Source organism: Salmo trutta, chromosome 21 (assembly GCF_901001165.1).
Source record: "Salmo trutta chromosome 21, fSalTru1.1, whole genome shotgun sequence".
In the NCBI taxonomy this organism is placed as follows: Eukaryota; Metazoa; Chordata; class Actinopteri; order Salmoniformes; family Salmonidae; genus Salmo; species Salmo trutta.
The window spans coordinates 13327231-13346438 of NC_042977.1; the positions used below are offsets into that span (position 1 = coordinate 13327231).

Here is a 19208-nt window from a genome sequence, read left to right on the forward strand (position 1 = left end):
ACACAAAAATAATCAATGGAAATCCAATTTATCAAGCCATGGAGGTCTGGATTTGGAGTCACACTCAAAATTAAAGTGGAAAACCACACTAAAGGCTGATCCAACTTTGATGTAATGTCCTTAAAACAAGTCAAAATGAGGCTCAGTAGTGTGTGTGGCCTCCACGTGCCTGTATGACCTCCCTACAACGCCTGGGCATGCTCCTGATGAGGTGGCGGATGGTCTCCTGAGGGATCTCCTCCCAGACCTGGACTAAAGCATCCGCCAACTCCTGGACAGTCTGTGGTGCAACGTGGCGTTGGTGGATGGAGCGAGACATGATGTCCCAGATGTGCTCAATTGGATTCAGGTCTGGGGAACGGGCGGGCCAGTCCATAGCATCAATGCCTTCCTATTGCAGGAACTGCTGACACACTCCAGCCACATGAGGTCTAGCATTGTCTTGCATTAGGAGGAACCCAGGGCCAACCGCACCAGCATATGGTCTCACAAGGGGTCTGAGGATCTCATCTCGGTACCTAATGGCAGTCAGGCTACCTCTGGCGAGCACATGGAGGGCTGTGCGGCCGCCCAAAGAAATGCCACCCCACACCATGACTGACCCACCGCCAAACCGGTCATGCTGGAGGATGTTGCAGGCAGCAGAACGTTCTCCACGGCGTCTCCAGACTCTGTCACGTCTGTCATATGTGCTCAGTGTGAACCTGCTTCATCTGTGAAGAGCACAGGGCGCCAGTGGCGAATTTGCCAATCTTGGTGTTCTCTGGCAAATGCCAAATGTCCTGCACGGTGTTGGGCTGTAAGCACAACCCCCACCTGTGGACGTCGGGCCCTCATACCACCCTCATGGAGTCTGTTTCTGACCGTTTGAGCAGACACATGCACATTTGTGGCCTGCTGGAGGTCCTTTTGCAGGGCTCTGGCAGTGCTCCTCCTGCTCCTCCTTGCACAAAGGCGGAGGTAGCGGTCCTGCTGCTGGGTTGTTGCCCTCCTACGGCCTCCTCCACATCTCCTGATGTACTGGCCTATCTCCTGGTAGCGCCTCCATGCTCTGGACACTACGCTGACAGACACAGCAAACCTTCTTGCCACAGCTCGCATTGATGTGCCATCCTGGATGAGCTGCACTACCTGAGCTACTTGTGTGGGTTGTAGACTCCGTCTCATGCTACCACTAGAGTGAAAGCACCGCCAGCATTCAAAAGTGACCAAAACATCAGCCAGGAAGCATAGGAACTGAGAAGTGGTCTGTGGTTACCACCTGCAGAAGCACTCCTTTATTGGGGGTGTCTTGCTAATTGCCTATTATTTCCACCTGTTGTCTATTCCATTTGCACAACAGCATGTGAAATGTATTGTCAATCAGTGTTGCTTCCTAAGTGGACAGTTTGATTTCACAGAAGTGTGATTGACTTGGAGTTACATTGTGTTGTTTAAGTGTTCCCTTTATTTTTTTGAGCAGTATATATATATATATATATATATATATTTTTTTTTTTATTTTATTTTTTTTAATTTTTTTTTAATTATAAATATAAAATCGGGCCCACTCCCCATGCCGGTCCTGGTGGTGACTCCTCAGGAACCTCCCCAGCTCCTGGTTAATCCTCTCCACCTGCCCGTTGGAATGAGGCCGGTACTCGGAAGGGAGGCTGATCATGACCCCCAGTTTCTCCATGAAAGCCCTCCATACCGTGACGTGAATGGGGGGCAATGGTTGGAGACGATGTCCTCCGGAAGACCTGATGGAACAGTGCCTCAGCAACCTGGAGAGGGGTAGGGAGACCAGAGAGAGGAATAAACCGGCCTGATTTAGAAAATCTGTCCACAACCACCAAAATGGTGGTGAAACCATCAGAGGGGAGATCGGTAACAAAGTCAATGGACAGATGAGACAAGGGATGCTGAGGCACGGGAAGGAGTTGCCTTGCTGGAGCGTACCGGGGAGACAGTTTGGGCACACACAGAACAGGAGTTGACGTAACGAGTAACGTCCTGCGCCAAGGTAGGCCACCAATACTTTTCGGAGAGCGATTGTATAGTACGGGGATCCCAGCTTTTTTGTAAATGACATCGCCGAAGTCGCGGATCGGTAGGATGGTCAGTTTTCCGAGGGTATGATTGTCAGCATGAGTGAAGGATGCTTTGTTGCGAAATAGGAAGCCAATTCTAGATTTAACTTTGGATTGGAGATGTTTGATGTGAGTCTGGAAGGAGAGTTTACAGTCTAACCAGACACCTAGGTATTTGTAGTTGTCCACATATTCTAAGTCAGATCCGTCCAGAGTAGTGATGCTGGACGGGCGGGCAGGTGCAGGCAGCGATCGGTTGAAGAGCATCCATTTTGTTTTACTTGTATTTAAGAGCAGTTGGAGGCCACGGAAGGAGAGTTGTATGGCATTGAAGCTCGTCTGGAGGGTTGTTAACACAGTGTCGAAAGAAGGGCCAGAAGTATACAGAATGGTGTCGTCTGCGTAGAGGTGGATGAGAGACTCACCAGCAGAAAGAGCGACATCATTGATGTATACAGAGAAGAGAGTTGGCTCAAGAATTGAACCCTGTGGCACCCCCATAGAGACTGCCAGAGGCCCGGACAACAGGCCCTCCGATTTGACACACTGAACTCTATCAGAGAAGTAGTTGGTGAACCAGGCGAGGCAATCATTTGAGAAACCAAGGCTGTTGAGTCTGCTGATGAGGATGTGGTGATTGACAGAGTCGAAAGCATTGGCCAGGTCAATGAATACGGCTGCACAGTATTGTTTCTTATCGATGGCGGTTAAGATAGCGTTTAGGACCTTGAGCGTGGCTGAGGTGCACCCATGACCAGCTCTGAAACCAGATTGCATAGCGGAGAGGGTACGGTGGGATTCGAAATGGTCGGTAATCTGTTTGTTGACTTGGCTTTCGAAGACCTTTTGAAAGGCAGGGTAGGATAGATATAGGTCTGCAGCAGTTTGGGTCAAGAGTGTCCCCCCCTTTGAAGAGGGGGATGACCACAGCTGCTTTCCAATCTTTGGGAATCTCAGACGACACAAAAGAGAGGTTGAACAGGCTAGTAATAGGGGTTGCAACAATTTCGGCAGATAATTTTAGAAAGAAAGGGTCCAGATTGTCTAGCCCAGCTGATTTGTAGGGCTCCAGATTTTGCAGCTCTTTCAGAACATCAGCTGACTGGATTTGGGAGAAGGAGAAATGGGGAAGGCTTGGGCGAGTTGCTGTGGGGGGTGCAGTGCTGTTCACCGGGGTACCCAGGTGGAAAGCATGGCCAGCCGTAGAAAAATGCTTATTGAAATTCTCAATTATAGTGGATTTATCGGTGGTGACAGAGTTTCCTATCCTCAGTGCAGTGGGCAGCTGGGAGGAGGTGCTCTTATTCTCCATGGACTTTATAGTGTCCCAGAACTTTTTTGAGTTTGTGTTGCAGAAAGCAAATTTCTGCTTGAAAAAGCTAGCCTTGTTGGCTTTTCTAACTGCCTGTGTATATTGGTTTCTAACTTCCCTGAAAAGCTGGATGTCACGGGGGCTGTTCGATGCTAATGCAGAACGCCACAGGATGTTTTTGTGTTGGTTAAGGGCAGTCAGGTCTGGAGAGAACCAAGGGCTATCTCTGTTCCTGGTTCTAAATTTCTTGAACGGGGCATGCTTATTTAAGATGGTGAGAAAGGCATTTAAAAAAAATAACCAGGCATCCTCTACTGACGGGATGAGGTCAATATCCTTCCAGGATACCCGGGCCAGGTCGATTAGAAAGGCCTGCTCGCTGAAGTGTTTCAGGGAGCGTTTGACAGTGATGAGTGGTTGTTTGACCACTGACCCATTACGGATGCAGGCAATGAGGTAGTGATCGCTGAGATCTTGGTTGAAAACAGCAGAGGTGTATTTAGAGGGCAAGTTGGTTAGGATGATATCTATGAGGTTGACCGTGTTTACGGCTTTGGGGTTGTACCTGGTAGTTCATTGATAATTTGTGTGAGATTGAGGGCATCAAGCTTAGATTGTAGGATGGCTGGGGTGTTAAGCATGTCCCAGTTTAGGTCACCTAGCAGCACGAGCTCTGAAGATAGATGGGGGCCAATCAGTTCACATATGGTGTCCAGAGCACAGCTGGGGGCAGAGGGTGGTCTATAGCAAGCGGCAACAGTGAGAGACTTGTTTTTAGAGAGGTGGATTTTTAAAAGTAGAAGTTCAAATTGTTTGGGTACAGACCTGGATCGTAGGACAGAACTCTGCAGGCTATCTCTGTAGTAGATTGCATCACCGCCCTCTTTGGCCGTCCTATCTTGTCTGAAAATATTGTAGTTAGGGATGGAGATTTCAGAGTTTTTGGTGGTCTTCCTAAGCCACGATTCAGACACTGCTAGGACATCCGGTTTGGCAGAGTGTGCTAAAGCAGTGAATAAAACAAACTTAGGGAGGAGGCTTCTAATGTTAACATGCATGAAACCAAGGCTATTACGGTTACAGAAGTCATCAAAAAAGAGCACCTGGGGAATAGGAATGGAGCTAGGCACTGCAGGGCCTGGATTCACCTCAACATCGCCAGAGGAACAGAGGAGGAGTAGGTTAAGGGTACGGCTAAAGCTATGAGAATTGATCGTCTAGGACGTCTGGAACAGAGAGTAAAAGGAGCAGGTTTCTGGGGGTGATACTTTGAATAATATGAAATATATTTTGATTTGTTTAATACTTTTTTGGTTACCACATGATTCCATGTGTGTTATTTCATAGTTTTGATGTCTTCACTATTATTCTACAATGTAAATTTGCAAGGGTTATTGACGACGGAAAATGTGACGATCTCCCAGGCTCCTAAGCCTGTGTAGGGACCAGACATGGATAATTTATTGGTTCTACTAAGCTAACATATGGATTTTTTTTAAGATGGTCATACCATGGATCATTTAGCCATTTCATTTTGAATTTTAGGACTCCAAGTATAAAATGCATTTGATAAAATATTGAATTAGGTTTTTACCCTTATAGCCCATAGTAGCGCATTGAATAACACATTCAGAAATGACAAAAAAGACAGCCAAAATACATTGTGTGTGTCCTATATGTAGGAGTTATAATAAAGCTCAGGAAATGTTTTTTGACACATATTTAACCCCTTACTTTTGTTGGCACCAATCTACCTCCATACTTCCATTCATTTGTATGGGTTACCTTCAGACGAGTCCGGAGAAAACCATTGTGTTCCTGAGTCTCCCCTTTCCATAGAGTGGTCATATTAGTTTGTCGGCCAAACAGTTCAGAAGCACCAGACGTTTTCACGAAAATAATGATTTTCGGGATGTCTCATGGTCTGACAAATAGACTCTTAAGGATTTAACAGATGAAGGAGGGAGCATTTTGATGACTGATTTTCAGGTAGTTAATGAGTATTTGTAGCTTATAGGATATTTTTATTTTTCATCCCTCACAGTAGGCGGCTGCAATACAACTTTTGGATGTAGTCTGCCATAAAACCCCCAATGACGAAGACAATTAAAAAAAAATTACCAAAGATTTTTATAACTAACCCAAGTTAGACCAGAGGCTGTCGTTTACAATTGGAGCAAATTCATCATAGGGTGAGTTAGTAGATAGCTAGAAGTACATTTACGAACGCACCCATAGTGGGCAGAGCCAAGCACGCGCTAGTGAGATCATATTGGCATGTTCTAGCATTTATTAAGTGCGCAATAACAATTGGCCCTTGAATTCCTTCTAAACAACGCAATGTTGTTTTACTTTGGCAATGGGTAAAGTCTACAAAATACAGTCCACTCTGTTTGTTACAGATTCTAGTGTTGGAAACAGAAAACTGTATGGAGATCAAATGTTTCACCGTTGAGAAAATTTTCTGAATGTCGGCCAAAATCCATCTCGCTTCATCTTCTCCAACTCACGGCCACTGGGCTTCCTCTTATCACTTTACAGCTACCCTGGGTACGCTCTGACTTCATCGTATACCGTGGAGTATATTTTGTAGTGATTGGAAACGCCAACCGGATACTTCATATTTATACATCCGGAATTTAAAAATAATAATAATACATTATAAATCCGGTGAAATATTTGGCTCGTATCTGTAAGACGCATTTCGATTGGATGAAAAACGCAAGCCAATCATAGCTCTGAATGGAACGAGGCTATTTCGCAATTCGATTACATTCATGGTTTAGAACCTGTGCGTTGATGTTGTTTCAATGTCAATGAAAAAAACGTGAATATTGTATACGATGAATACTATAAGGTCGTCGGTTTACCGGTTTCATGGAGTGATATGTTCCACCAGGTAATTACATTCTTCAAATTAATATAAAATGGAATGTTTGAGAAGTCATGGCAAGGTATTTTGAGGTTCAACCTCGGCAAACTAGCGCTAGCTAGGCTAACTCTGGATATGTACACCTTAACGGTACATTCTTGGGCTAGATATGTACTTAAATGATGCTGCAGCAGTGTTGCAGGCTTTCTTTGCACGTTTGATTGTGGCTTCGACTGTAACGAAGCTAGTTTAATTACACCCACCACTAACCATATCAAATATGTTGCTTGTGTGATTAATCAGGCTGTTAATTTTCATTAAAAGCCAAGTATGTTGAATAAAATGTACATTTGAATTTACTATCGTCCAATATGCTTGTCCAGTTGCAGGTGGTGAATTTGAATTTAGAAAATGCTCAATTATTAAATTTTTTTATTTTTTTTTATTTTAATTGCTGGATTAAGTAATCAAACGATGTGCACGCCGCCAGCTTCTCTATTTCAAATCTTATCTCATTGTTTGAGACAGGTGGGTGTCCACTCCAAAGGGCTGCATGTCATGATACCTGTCTTTGAAATAGACAATGTTGGATTACTTCTTGGAGCAATTTTTTATTTATTTTTATAATGGATCATTTTCTAAATTCAAACGCACCAAATGCAACTGGACACAGACATTTTTGAAGATACATATTTGGCTGAATCGAGAACCAAGATAGTATCACCAATACCAGGTTAGTTGAAAAATCTATATTGCACCATTTTGTATAGGCAAACCTGTAACTTCCAGTAATAACCAAAGATTTTTGGTATCCATATCACATTATCTGCTGTACAATCTGTAGCTAGAGTAAACAATACTTTCCTGTGGATATTTTGTCTCAAATTTCAACCGGTATAGTAAGTTAAAATGATGGTTTTTCTCAACATTCTGGCTTGATTGATTTTGCACACCAATGTTTCAGGCTGTATATACCAAGTAATTGTGAATTATAGCCTGATAAATCAGACAAATATTGCCTGCTTCTGTTTTCCTTCCAATGATTGAACTTTGAGTGAACTAGCTATCCATGAACACATTCTAACTAACCCTTATGACCAAGTCTGCTTTAAAAAGCAAACTAAGCTAGCTAGTTATAAACTTTCACAAACCAACAGCCATGTTTTCCTAAAGCTTGAATGCCTTAGCACTCTGCTGAATAGTTTACATGGTTAAATCATGAAACTGACATTTCATACTCTTATTATCCAGCAGGATTTTTGCACTACAGCTTCCAGGATCCAGTGGCGCCCAGCTGCGATCACTGAGTGATGGGGTTCTGTCCCGGGCCAGTGTACCTCCCCTGACCTCTCGGTGTGGTCCTCTCACATCACAGGCAGAGGGGTCAGGAGTGTTCCAGCAACTCCCCTGGCACCACCAGCAGGTTCGCACAGGGAAGCGGGGCACAGAGTACCAGCCCAAGAATATAAAGCGGAAGCGGACCCACGGCTGGATCAAGAGGATCAGCACGCAGGGTGGCATCGAGGTGATTCTCCGTAGGATGCTAAAAGGACGGAAATCCCTCTCACACTAAGCACCCAATGGACTATTTTGTCAGTAAACTTATCAAAGTTGTGGTGCAAAGGTGCCCAGGTTTTACTACCATGTGGAAGATGCAACACAAATAGGCACAAAAAATGGCGATGCCTTCCAATTATGTAGTCAACACCATGCACATTTACATTAAAACATTCCAAACAGTCCCTTTACAAGTAAGAATGTTGAATAAACTTCATTTGAACTTACTCTGTTGATTGTCTGGTGTCGGTAGACATTTTTGACAAAATATCCACAGGAAAGTATTATTAGCCTGACTTTGAAACGTGGGTCTCTGTGTGTAGCAATCAAGATTTGTTTGCTCATGACCAAAGGCACATGCACAAGATGGAAGTACATGCACGTGATGCATGCATGTAACCAACGTCTGCAGGTGTTGATATGGTTTTCCGCATGTTCCAGGTGATATACATTTCAACGGCAGTACCTGCGCTCTAAAAAGTGGGGTAAACAACACTTTCCTATGTATATTTTGTCAAAAATGTTGAGTGGCTGAAGGACCAACCACACAGGTAACCAGTAGAGTAAATTCAGATGTCATTTTATTCAACATTCTGGCTTGTAAGGAAAACTTGATTTCACATTAAAGTCTGATTTATTAGGCAATCTAAGAACCTGCAGACTTGTTGGTCCAGTTTTGTGTAGAGCTGGATGTCTGAGTTATTGGATATGTGAAGGCAGCAGTGGCGGTCAGTGCCATTTAAGATGAGGGAGGACGCAAAAAAATAATCGTGAGCGTGGCCTTATTTCCCTTACAGCATGTTGGATGACTCATTCGTATTCCATTCACCCAGTTCAGTGTAACAGCGATAGGTTTAGGCTAAACATCATGAGGTTGCACAACCTAGCCTATGAATGAAAGTTTACAATGTAGGTTGAGAGAAAAATTTGACGTGACAGTGACACATTCAATACCACCTTGCACACTCTTGCCTGCATCGAGCTGATATAGGTTGTAGTCATTAGTCCAACAGTTGCAAACGAGTTTCTATTGAACAAATTCAGTTATGTTTATCCCGTTCCGTTTTTCAACAGAATCGGCGGAGTAAATACACCCCTGATCACGCGTAAACACAGTTCACTTTCATAGCAGCCACGTCGTATTCCTTCTCTCATCTTTGCACTCTCCTCCTCTCACCTTATCCCTTCACATCAGCTGAAAATAATATTTCCAAGCCAAACCATATAACCACTACACACAGCCTACATCTTTGTCACCATATTAGCTAAAGTAACGTCATAGTCAAAATAGCAAATAGAACTAACACGTTAGTAAACCCGCTACAATCATTCAGTAACATTATAGTGTACAGTCAATAAGCAGTTTAGCACTTACACCGGCGGGCCACGGTGGCAATACATTTGTAAAATCAAAAGCTTACCTTGACAGAGTTCCAGTGTTGTGTTGGATAGTCATAGCCAGCTAGCTAACATAGCATCCCTCTGTTTGAGTAGGCTAAACTAGCTAGCAGCATTTTCTAGCTAAGTAAGTGAAATTGAAAGTGAAAAACATTGACAATCTCTCTCTTGCTTCTTCAGTTTGGAAGAAATACATTTGTTCAAAACTGTTTAACTATTGTCTTTCTCTGTCTTTGAGTCAACTCACCACGTTATGCACTGCAGTGCTAGCTAGCAGTAGCTTATGATTTCAGTACTAGATTTATTCCCTGATCCTTTGATTGGGTGAACAACATGTCAGTTCATGCAGCAAGAGCTCTGATAGGTTGGAGGACGTCCTCCGGAGGTTGTCATAATTACTGTGTAAGTCTATGGAAAGGGGTGAGAACCATGAGCCTCGTAGGTTTTGTATTGAAGTCAATGTACCCAGAGGAAGACGGAAGCTAGCTGTCCTCCGGCTAGACCATGGTGCTATCCTACAGATTGTTGTTGAGGCTACTGTAGACCTTCATTGCGAAACAGTATGTTTTAATCAATTATTTAGTGAGGTGAAAATATTTAGTATTGTTTTATCAAAAAAGGACAACTTTTTATATGTTTTATAATTTAAATTTTTATGAAATTCACTGAGGAGGATGGTCCTCCCCTTCATCCTATGAGTAGCCTCTACTGGAAGGCAGATGTATTTGACCATGAAAAGGATTTTCAATGTCTTTCTCATCTATTTCAGACTCAATCTTGGAAAGACTTGGTAGGTTGGTGCAGTAAGTCCATTTAGCATAAATGGCATATGGAAGCAACTGTGATAAAGTAGTTTTACTTATGCACCTGTCAACATGCTGTGGTGCGGTTGAACTAGTTCCTGAATTTGAATATTGGACTTTTAATATGCAAGTGCTGGGATATAAGCATCTGTGCTGTTTGTGTAAGCTATTTAGTTGCTGCGAAAATAAATACATCTTCGGACCTTCATACCATGCTGATACACAGTTGTCATTCAAGTTTGTATCTTGCTTAAGTAAAAATACTGTGTTTCAGGGGGGGAGGAAATAAGCATTTTTATTAGCATGAATGAGTGATGGAAGAAAACCATGGTTAACGTATTTTATATCTCTATGTCTGTGTTAATATCTCCTTGTGAGAATAATTTCACAAACGTTGATACTGAATAACAATGAATTTGTATGCCATGGCTAGCTACTGCTTATCACTGCCTCTTCGCCATCAAATCACTTGACGGGATCCTATTGGCGGGCTGGTTTCTCGTGTGAAAACTAGTGACCTATTGAGCATTGTCCTTTTACGACCGTCCATCCTCTCCTGCAGCCAATGGAGCACCAGGCAAGAAGAAGAGGAACGCCCATATACGGACTAGCAACAAATATGGAGTATATGGAATTGTTATGCTAACTTGCGTGCTAGCTAGCCAGCCATCAAGTATGCTTGATTATTCGATTCAAAATAGTTTGATTATCTCAAACCGAATTTCACAAAAACAACATCTCATGATTTGATTGTGTCATAGTCTACGCGAACTTGTAAATAACCAGCGGTTTCTTAGCTACGACAAAACACTGTCTAGTAGCAAGCTAGCTAACGTTAGTGAGTTGCTAGATAGAAATAACGGGTTGTCTAGTTAGGAAACTGGTGTTCTTGCTAGCTTATAGAATACTTGTAAATGACTAGGAATTGATGCACACATTCCTTGTACTTTGTGCAATCTTGAATATTTCAGATAGCCAACGCTGTAAAGCGTATTTTGCTTTAATTAAGTTAGCAAGCTACGCATGTTCGTGTTACTGTAGCTAACATTTTCCACGCGCATCAGCTAACGCATCATCTTTTAGTCTGTTGTCTTTCTGTGGTAGAAAGCCACCATGGATAAGGTAACGTCTTTTTCTTTTATGTAGCTTTCAAGCTAAAAATATTATGTTTACAGTTGACTGCTAGCTAACTAAGTTACCCTGTTTTGACTATGAACTAGTTCAATTTTGGCCCTGTATTTACTTATTCGTCATCAAGCTGGCTTAGCTAACAGCATATGACAGCTAGAAAAAAGAAAGTTGAATAATATATGCTTAACGTTATGTTGTCCCTTGATAATACATTAGATAAGTAGCTATCTAGTTAGGTAGGCCAATGTCATTTGGGTAGGTACCACAATTGTTCAGTTGGCTACCCAGGAAGATATTTCCCAATCCCAATGTTCAGAATTGAAGTATCCTAAAAAGCTAGAGTAACGTTAGTCAGCTAGGTTCATTTCTCACATTTGCATTCTTTCCTAAACAGGCAGAGTTTTTAAAAGGACTACCTGTCTACAACAAAAGCAATTTCAGCAGATTTCATGCAGACTCTGTCTGCAAAGCGTCAGTAAGTGTCTTCTTGCCCTTAGTTCTGTATGTCAAAGTAATTCCATATTAATGTGATTGTTTTTGCGTTGTCACCAGAGAGCATGAATTGCTAATGGCCAAAATAGATATTGAATTTAGTGCCAAACAATGCATATTGTAATTGGTCTTTATATTTCTCGCCTGTTGTTTGGGTTAGTCAGTTAGTGGACACATACTTGATTTAGACCCTCTCACCTATTTCTCACCTATTTCTGTCTCTTTCAGAACCGGAGGCCGTCTGTGTATCTCCCAACTCGGGAGTATCCATCAGAACAGAGTGAGTGTCCCATCAGATTCAAATGATACTCTGTTCTCACAGTATATGCGTGCTAGTGTGTACTTCGGATCTGAATGTTGTGTAGTTTGACAGATAAAGGTTACACATTATTGATTAGCCTTTAGACCCAACGTTGAATTGTATTGGATTCAATAGAAGGATAGTATAACTTTACTGGTTGTCCATGTGGTTGGTTCTTTTGCAGGTAGGAATGTGAGACAATATATCCACAGGAAAGTATAATTACATCAACTTTTCAAGGCGCTGGCAGTGTGTTCAGATTTTGATCACCTGAAGCATGAGCAGAACCATGTATTCACGTGCACGAGCTCGGGAAGTATGCATGTGTCTCATGCATGCATTTTTATCACCTGAAACACATGCTTCAGGTGATAGTAATCTGAACGCATTACCAACGGTTGAAAAGTTGATGTAATGATAATATATCAACAGGAAAGTGTCTCACATTCCTACCTGCAAAAGGACCAACCACATGGACAACCAGGAAAATAAGTTAACTCATTTTATTTAACATTCTGTCTTGTAGAGGATACTTTCCTCATCCAAACGCTCATTGATATACAGTACCAGTCAAAAGTTTGGACACACCTACTCATTTAAGGGTTTTTCTTTTTTTTTTACTATTTTATTCGTTGTAGAATAATAGTGAAGACATCACAACTATGAAATAACACACATGGAATCATGTAGTAACCAAAAAAGTGTTAAACAAATCAAAATATATTTGAGATTCTTCAAAGTAGCCACCCTTTGCCTTGATGACAGCTTTGCACAGTCTTGGCATTCTCTCAACCAGCTTCACCTGGAATGCTTTTTCAACAGTCTTGAAGGAGTTCCCACATATGCTGAGCACTTGTTGGCTGCTTTTCCTTCATTCCAAAGTCCAACTCATCCCAAACCATCTCAATTGGGTTGAGGTCAGGTGATTGGAGGACAGGTCATCTGATGCATCACTCCTCCTTGGTCAAATAGCCCTTACACAGCCTGGGGGTGTGTTTTGGGTCATTGTCCTGTTGAAAAACAAATGATAGTCACATTAAGCGCAAACCAGATGGGATGGCGTATCGCTGAAGAATGCTGTGGTAGCCATGCTGGTTAAGTGTGCCTTGAATTTTAAATAAATTACTGACAGTGTCACCTGCAAAGCACCATCACACCTCCTCCATCTCCTCCTTTCTTGGCATTTCCCGAATTGACTGACCTTCATGTCTTAAAGTAATGATGGGTTTCTCTTTGCTTATTTGAGCTGTTCTTGCCATAATATGGACTTGGTCTTTTACCAAATAGGGCTCTCTTCTGTATACCACCCATACCTTGTCACAACACAACTGATTGGCTCAAATGCATTAAGAAGGAAAGAAATTTCACAAATGAACTTTTAACAATATACACCTGTTAATTGAAATGCATTCGAGGTGACTACCTAATAAAGCTGGTTGAGAGAATGCCAAGTGTACAAAGCTTTCATCAAGGCAAAGGATTGCTATTTTGAAGAATGTCAAATATAAAATATATTTTGATTTGTTTAACAGTTTTTTGGTGGTGTTACTACATGATGCCATATGTGTTATTTCATAGTTTTCATGTCTTCATTATTATTCTAAAATGTAGAAAATAGTCAAAATTAAGAAAAACCCTAGAATGAGTAGGTGTGTCCAAACTTTTGACTGGTACTGTAATTGAAATGTCCACCTGTGTAATGCGTGCCATTCAAATTCTGAACATCAGCAGATAAAACTGCTTTATATGCATATATTCCAATTCCGGTATACAAGTGTGTTATTTGCTGACCTAGCAAAGTTTATTACAGTATAGTAAAAATATAGACAAACCCTTTGAATCAGTAGGTGTGTCAACTTTTGACTGGTACTGTACATTCTCTTGTGATTTTATATTGTTTTTTGATCAGATATTTTTTCTTCTAAGTCATTGTCACAGAGAAGACAAATATCCTATTGAGATATCTTCACCAACAGTGGGACAAAAAGGTAAAATATTGAGGAAGTTGATACCTTCCTAATGCATTGTTTCTTCACACGATATAGACACTGTATTGTAGTTTACTGTAGGTGAGCTAGTTTTCCAACCCCTCTCTGTATTTTGTCTCGACAGAATGCGGCCAAAAAGCGGGAGCAGGAGCAAGCTGAGGGGGAGAACACTGCACCCCCACGGAAAATTGCCAGAACCGACAGTCGGGAATTGAATGAGGACTCATAGAGTGCTGTACACACACAGAACTACAGATAAAGAAGCACACAGGCAAAGTTGCATTTGACAGACAGGACATACCACTTCCTACATCGTACAACATGATCTTGGGATGTTGACAGTTTTGTCTTTGTATTTTACTTTAGCATTTTTTATTTTCCCTTAACTGTACTTTTTTAAGTCTTTGATTGGCACATAGCTGAAAAGCTCTGTCTTCATAACAATAACATTACCTCCTCCACCCTAGGACTCATATTTAATTGTTGCTTGACCATGTTTTTACGTGAGGAGCATTTTCAGTGCCCTTGTTTGCTTTCATTAGTTTATTTGTACTATATGTGTATTTTGACCTGCATGTTTTAAAGTCATGTCCATTTTTAATCAATTAGGTTCTATGCCATTTATGTACATCCTTCTGGGCTTGGAGTAAATAGAATATGGTCTCCACAGCCTCTTATTTTAGTTTGAGATAAATACGATGATGGAGGTATACCATAACACTGAAGGATTTTTGTGAGATCCCCAACAATTGTTACCGTTACTGAAAAGGGAAGACTGTGTCTAGACTTCATATTGAATTAGTCTCAGGTTGTTATGGGGAATGCTGCCTCAGAAGGCTGCATTCCTGAAAGTCTCCTAGTGATTTATTTGCCTTAATGGAAATGTTTCTTGATCAATTAAGGACCCTCACTCTGTTTACATTGTGATGACAGTGGAGGAAATGTACACACTGTTGAGTTAACGAGGGGATTAATGGTGTGAATATGGAGAATGCTCCTACAGGCTCATATTGGGGCAAACCCTTTTACAGTATAAAAACAGACCAATTTTGCAGCAATACATAACACACGATGCTCGATGTTTGTCAATGTGCATAAACGTTGTTTCCCCCGTAGACGTGCTACAATCTACCACTAGCAGCTAGATTGTCATCACATCTAGAAAAGTTATCTTGATGCAGATATGTGTCTGGATAGTATAGGGAAGTGGACTTACCTGACTCTTAACATGACATGGCTCCACAAGTAAAAGCATAGCTGCTGAGTTGCAACTTAGCTCAATCGATCTGTGTGAACCTATAGGATATGCCTTGCTAAAAGGACTTAAGTCTATGTGGGGTAAATGTGCCATTCAGGTGTATAGAATCTTGTCTCAAAAATAACCCGCTGATGTTAAACTGTTAATGTGGGGCATAGTTTGACAAGTGTAAATACTAAAATGGGGCGTATTGTTCCTGATATGCTCTCTATCCCTCTGTTGCTATTTACAACGATCTGGTAGTGTAGTTGTGAATCCAGTCCAAAACTATGGGCTGTGTATACATGGTTTGTTACCTTAGACCATTATCAGGTAATAGTTCAAGGACTCGCAGTGTCCAGAACCTTTAGAACCATTAGATAATGATATCTTACCTGAAACAGTCACACTTAATTGTTGTTTGAACACATGTACAGTATAAACTCTGCAGGCCATATGTTTTAGGTGGCGTCAGCTCATCTTGTTTGAGGTGATCTTGAGGCTGGCTGACGATCAGCTACCATTATGTTCCTTGGTGATGCTAGCTGTCTACATGTGTTGATGTTGAGAATTCTTTCCACAGGTAGACAAGTGTTTTTTTTAATTTTTTTATTTTTTATATAAAGTAAGTTAACCTTAATAGACATTGTGTGCTGTGATTTAAACTGTGTGAATGTGGGGCTTGGCACATTCACACAGTTCAAATCACAGCACACAGTGTCTATTAAGGTTATCACGCTGTTTACTATTGAGAATTGAACGAAGGAGTGCTTCATCTTACTTTATAAAGAAACAAACACATTCTCAACATTAACACGTAGACAGCTCGCATCACCAAGGAACAGAATGGTAGCTGATCGTCAGCTAGACTGAATTCATATGGAAATGACCCTCTGAAAAGATGTTCTCAATAAAGTTACCTGGGTATTGTGTTGATTTGCTTATGAATTTTTGTTTCTACTGAGCATCTGTGAGGTGTTTTTTTCTCATGTTGGAATTCACTGAAACATATTTCCTATACACACAAAGGTGGCTAGTCAAGAATGTAACTACAGATGGTAGGAATAGGCAGGCTACATGATAAAGAAGTTGCCATGCTAGCTCATGTTATAGTTATATGTGCGAATATACCTGAAGGGGAGCCTGCTTCTTGTTAGTCGCCACACACACCTGTCAACTAATCAACCAGCTCACCAACTCCTGAAAGGGGTGGGGCTAGCCCTTTAAATACCCCGTCTGCAGTGATTAAGTCCTCTCAACCAAACAGCACGGACCACTAGAGAGTGGTTATTGACTACAGTACCAGGTCGCTACATCTATCAAATCATCATCTGTTACACCGTCTGAAGCCCTTGTAACAGGATTGCTTCTGTCCCTCTCCTTGCCCCAACCTGGGCCTGAACCAAGGACCCTCTGCACACATCGACAAAAGTCACCTTCGAAGCATTGTTACCTATCGCTTCACAAAATCTGCGGCCCTTGCAGAGCAAGAGAAACAACTAGGCCTACTTCAAGGTCTCTGAGTGAGAGACGTCACCCGATTGAAATGCTACTAGCGCGCACTGCTAACTAGCTAGCCATTTCACACTGGTTACACCTACAAAGACCAAAGACACAATCTATTCAATAAAAGGTCATCAGGCTACCCTCTCCTTGTGTTCTTGCAGACATATCCATTGCCTTGCCTCCTACCCAGACTTTAAGCTACACTACATGATCAAAGTATGTGGACACCTGCTCATCTAAAATCTCATTCCAAAGTCTTGGGCATTAATATGGAGTTGGTCCCCCCCTTTGCTGCTATAACAGCCTCCACTCTTCTGGGAAGCCTTTCCGGTAAATGTTGGAACATTGCTGCGGAGACTTGCTTCCATTCAGCCACAAGCGCATTAGTGAGGTCGGCACTGATGTTGGGCGATTAGGCCTGGCTCGCAGTTGGTGTTCCAATTCATCCCAGAGGTGTTCGATGTGGTTGAGGTCAGGGCTCTGTGCAGGCCAGTCAAGTTCTTACACACCGCTCTCAACAAACAATTTCTGTGTGGACCTTGCTTTGTGCACGAGGCATTGTCATGCTGAAACAGGAAAGGTCATTCCCCAAACTGTTGCCACAATGGCGGTGAGCTTTACACCATTCAATCCGACGCATGGCATTGCTCATGGTGATCTTAGACTTGTGTGCGGCTGCTCGGCCATGGAAACCCATTTCATGAAGCTCCCGACTAACCGTTATAGTGCTGACGTTGCTTACAGAGGCAGTTTGGAACTCGGTAGTTTGTGTTGCAACCAAGGACAGACGATTTTTATGCGCTAAGCGCTTCAGCACTCAGCGGTCCCATTCTGTGAGCTTGTGTGGCCTACCACTTCGCAGCTGAGCTTTTGTTGCTCCTAGATGTTTCCACTTGTTGCACTTCACAGTTCCACAATAAAAGCACGTACAGTTGGCCAGGGCAGAAATTTGATAAACTGACTAGTTGGAAAGGTGGCATCCTATGATAGTGCTCTTTAGTAAGGCCATTTTACTGCCAATGTTTGTCAATGGAGATTGCATGGCTGTGTCCACATACTTTGTATATATATATATATTCCATATATAGTGTATTCTATTTTATATCATAGTTATCATCCTTGGTGTGGTAGAATGTGTTCAAAACGTGATGCATTACATTTCCTCTGGTCTCATGAAGTTTATTGGAGTGTGTTTTGCATCATTGAGGTACATTCACTATTTCATGTAATAAAATAATTAATAGAAAAACAAAGAAAAAGAGAAAAATAGAATATCTGTCAGTCACAGTGAATGTACTCATTCTGTACTATTGCAGGAATAGAAGTTGTCTTTGGCTAATAAGGTGCTTAATAAGACATTTATTTCAGGCATGCAGATGTTTCGCCATGCTTTTTACACATCAAATCTGATGAATGGAAAGACAAAATATGGGATGGAATAAACTGCCATCCAGATCTTACAGAATTGCTTCATGATGATCAGAACCACAAGTCATGCAGTCTTATAACTGCATTTAGTTATGGTACTAGGGCGGGCCTCATTCAAGGGGGTAAACTGTTACAATTTGTAAATAGTATCCACTTAGGGTGTCAGTATATAGAACAGATATAGCCTATATTTACTGTCATATCATTTGGATGGTGGAGAATGAACCCAAAACTTGACCTTACATTCTGACCTTACATTACATCTTAGCTTATTTAGTTTATTCAGTATGACCTAAACCATGTTGACATGTTAACAAGAATAACAAGTTATTGTTCTTTGCATCCCTTTCTTACATTTTACATATTGCCATGATGATTGACTAACACTTTGAGCCAGAAGTGTCAGTATCGTTAGATTGTCTTGTTTCTCCCCTCTCGCTCTCAGACGAGGGTAACAACTCGCCTGAGGGAGTTGTATTCAGGTCCTGCCTGGTGGGCTGACTGTTAGGAGTCGTTTGGGGGGTAGCATCGCCTGGTTTGGACGGCTGAGGCCCGTTCACACACACCACTGCCCCCTCTGATCTGCTAAAGCTGAACACCTTCCCTGAGCTGAAGGTCCTGTTGGGGGACTGGGACCTCTCCTGGTTCACGGATGCAGCCGTCACCACGTTCCCCGGTGCTGGTGTTACCGACAACGGCTCCTTCTTCAACTCCGGAGACTTCCGGAACTTGAAGCTGAGGAAGCCTGCTAGTTTGGCTTCTCCCCCGGTTAGGGACTGAGGGGAGAGGGCCGTGCCCGAGGAGAACTTCCCCTGCTGGGGGAAGATCTGCTTGAGCTTCATTACATTGCTGTTGCCCAGCAGAGAGCTGGGTCTCTTGGGCTTGTCCACAGGCTTCCACTGGGTCTTCTCATGGTGGTGCTGGTTGTCAGCCTTGTGGTACTCGCTTTCCTGCTGGGCCTTGGCCTGGAGCTCCACCTGACGCTGCAGCTCCTCCTCCTCAAGCTGCCTCCTCAGCTGCTGCTGGGAGTACTGCTGGGCCTGACGCTCGTGCTTCTGCATATGAACAAGGTAATACTGTATGTATAATATGTGGCAGAAAGAAAGCAGAA

At 42.2% G+C, this 19208-nt stretch overlaps 2 protein-coding genes across 7 annotated transcripts in view; one reads left to right on the forward strand and one right to left on the reverse strand.

Annotated features, from left to right (window-relative positions):
* Positions 1-19208, reverse strand: part of LOC115156723 (protein ABHD8) — a 70256-nt gene that overhangs the window by 23110 nt on the left and 27938 nt on the right. Inside the window, exon 17 of one of the 5 annotated variants that reach the window (XM_029704350.1) lies at positions 17835-19152. The exons of the other annotated variants lie outside the window; for them this stretch is intronic. Coding sequence (XP_029560210.1) covers positions 18478-19152 — 675 coding nt within the window. The 3' untranslated portion in view covers positions 17835-18477. Of the gene's footprint in view, positions 1-17834; positions 19153-19208 lie in introns of those variants that run through there. 5 annotated transcript variants of the gene reach the window in all.
* Positions 9613-16099, forward strand: LOC115156725 (DET1- and DDB1-associated protein 1). 2 transcript variants are annotated; one of them, XR_003868314.1, is made up of 6 exons: positions 9613-11136; positions 11540-11620; positions 11866-11917; positions 13865-13926; positions 14051-15653; positions 16017-16099. XR_003868314.1 is itself a non-coding variant. In XM_029704355.1 (5 exons), exons 1-5 carry the CDS (start codon positions 11128-11130, stop codon positions 14153-14155), a joined length of 309 nt encoding a protein of 102 aa, XP_029560215.1. In that variant the 5' UTR covers positions 9613-11127; the 3' UTR covers positions 14156-16099. The 2 variants fall into 2 exon arrangements, 1 of the variants encoding a protein (XP_029560215.1); XM_029704355.1 differs by having other exon boundaries at positions 14051-16099.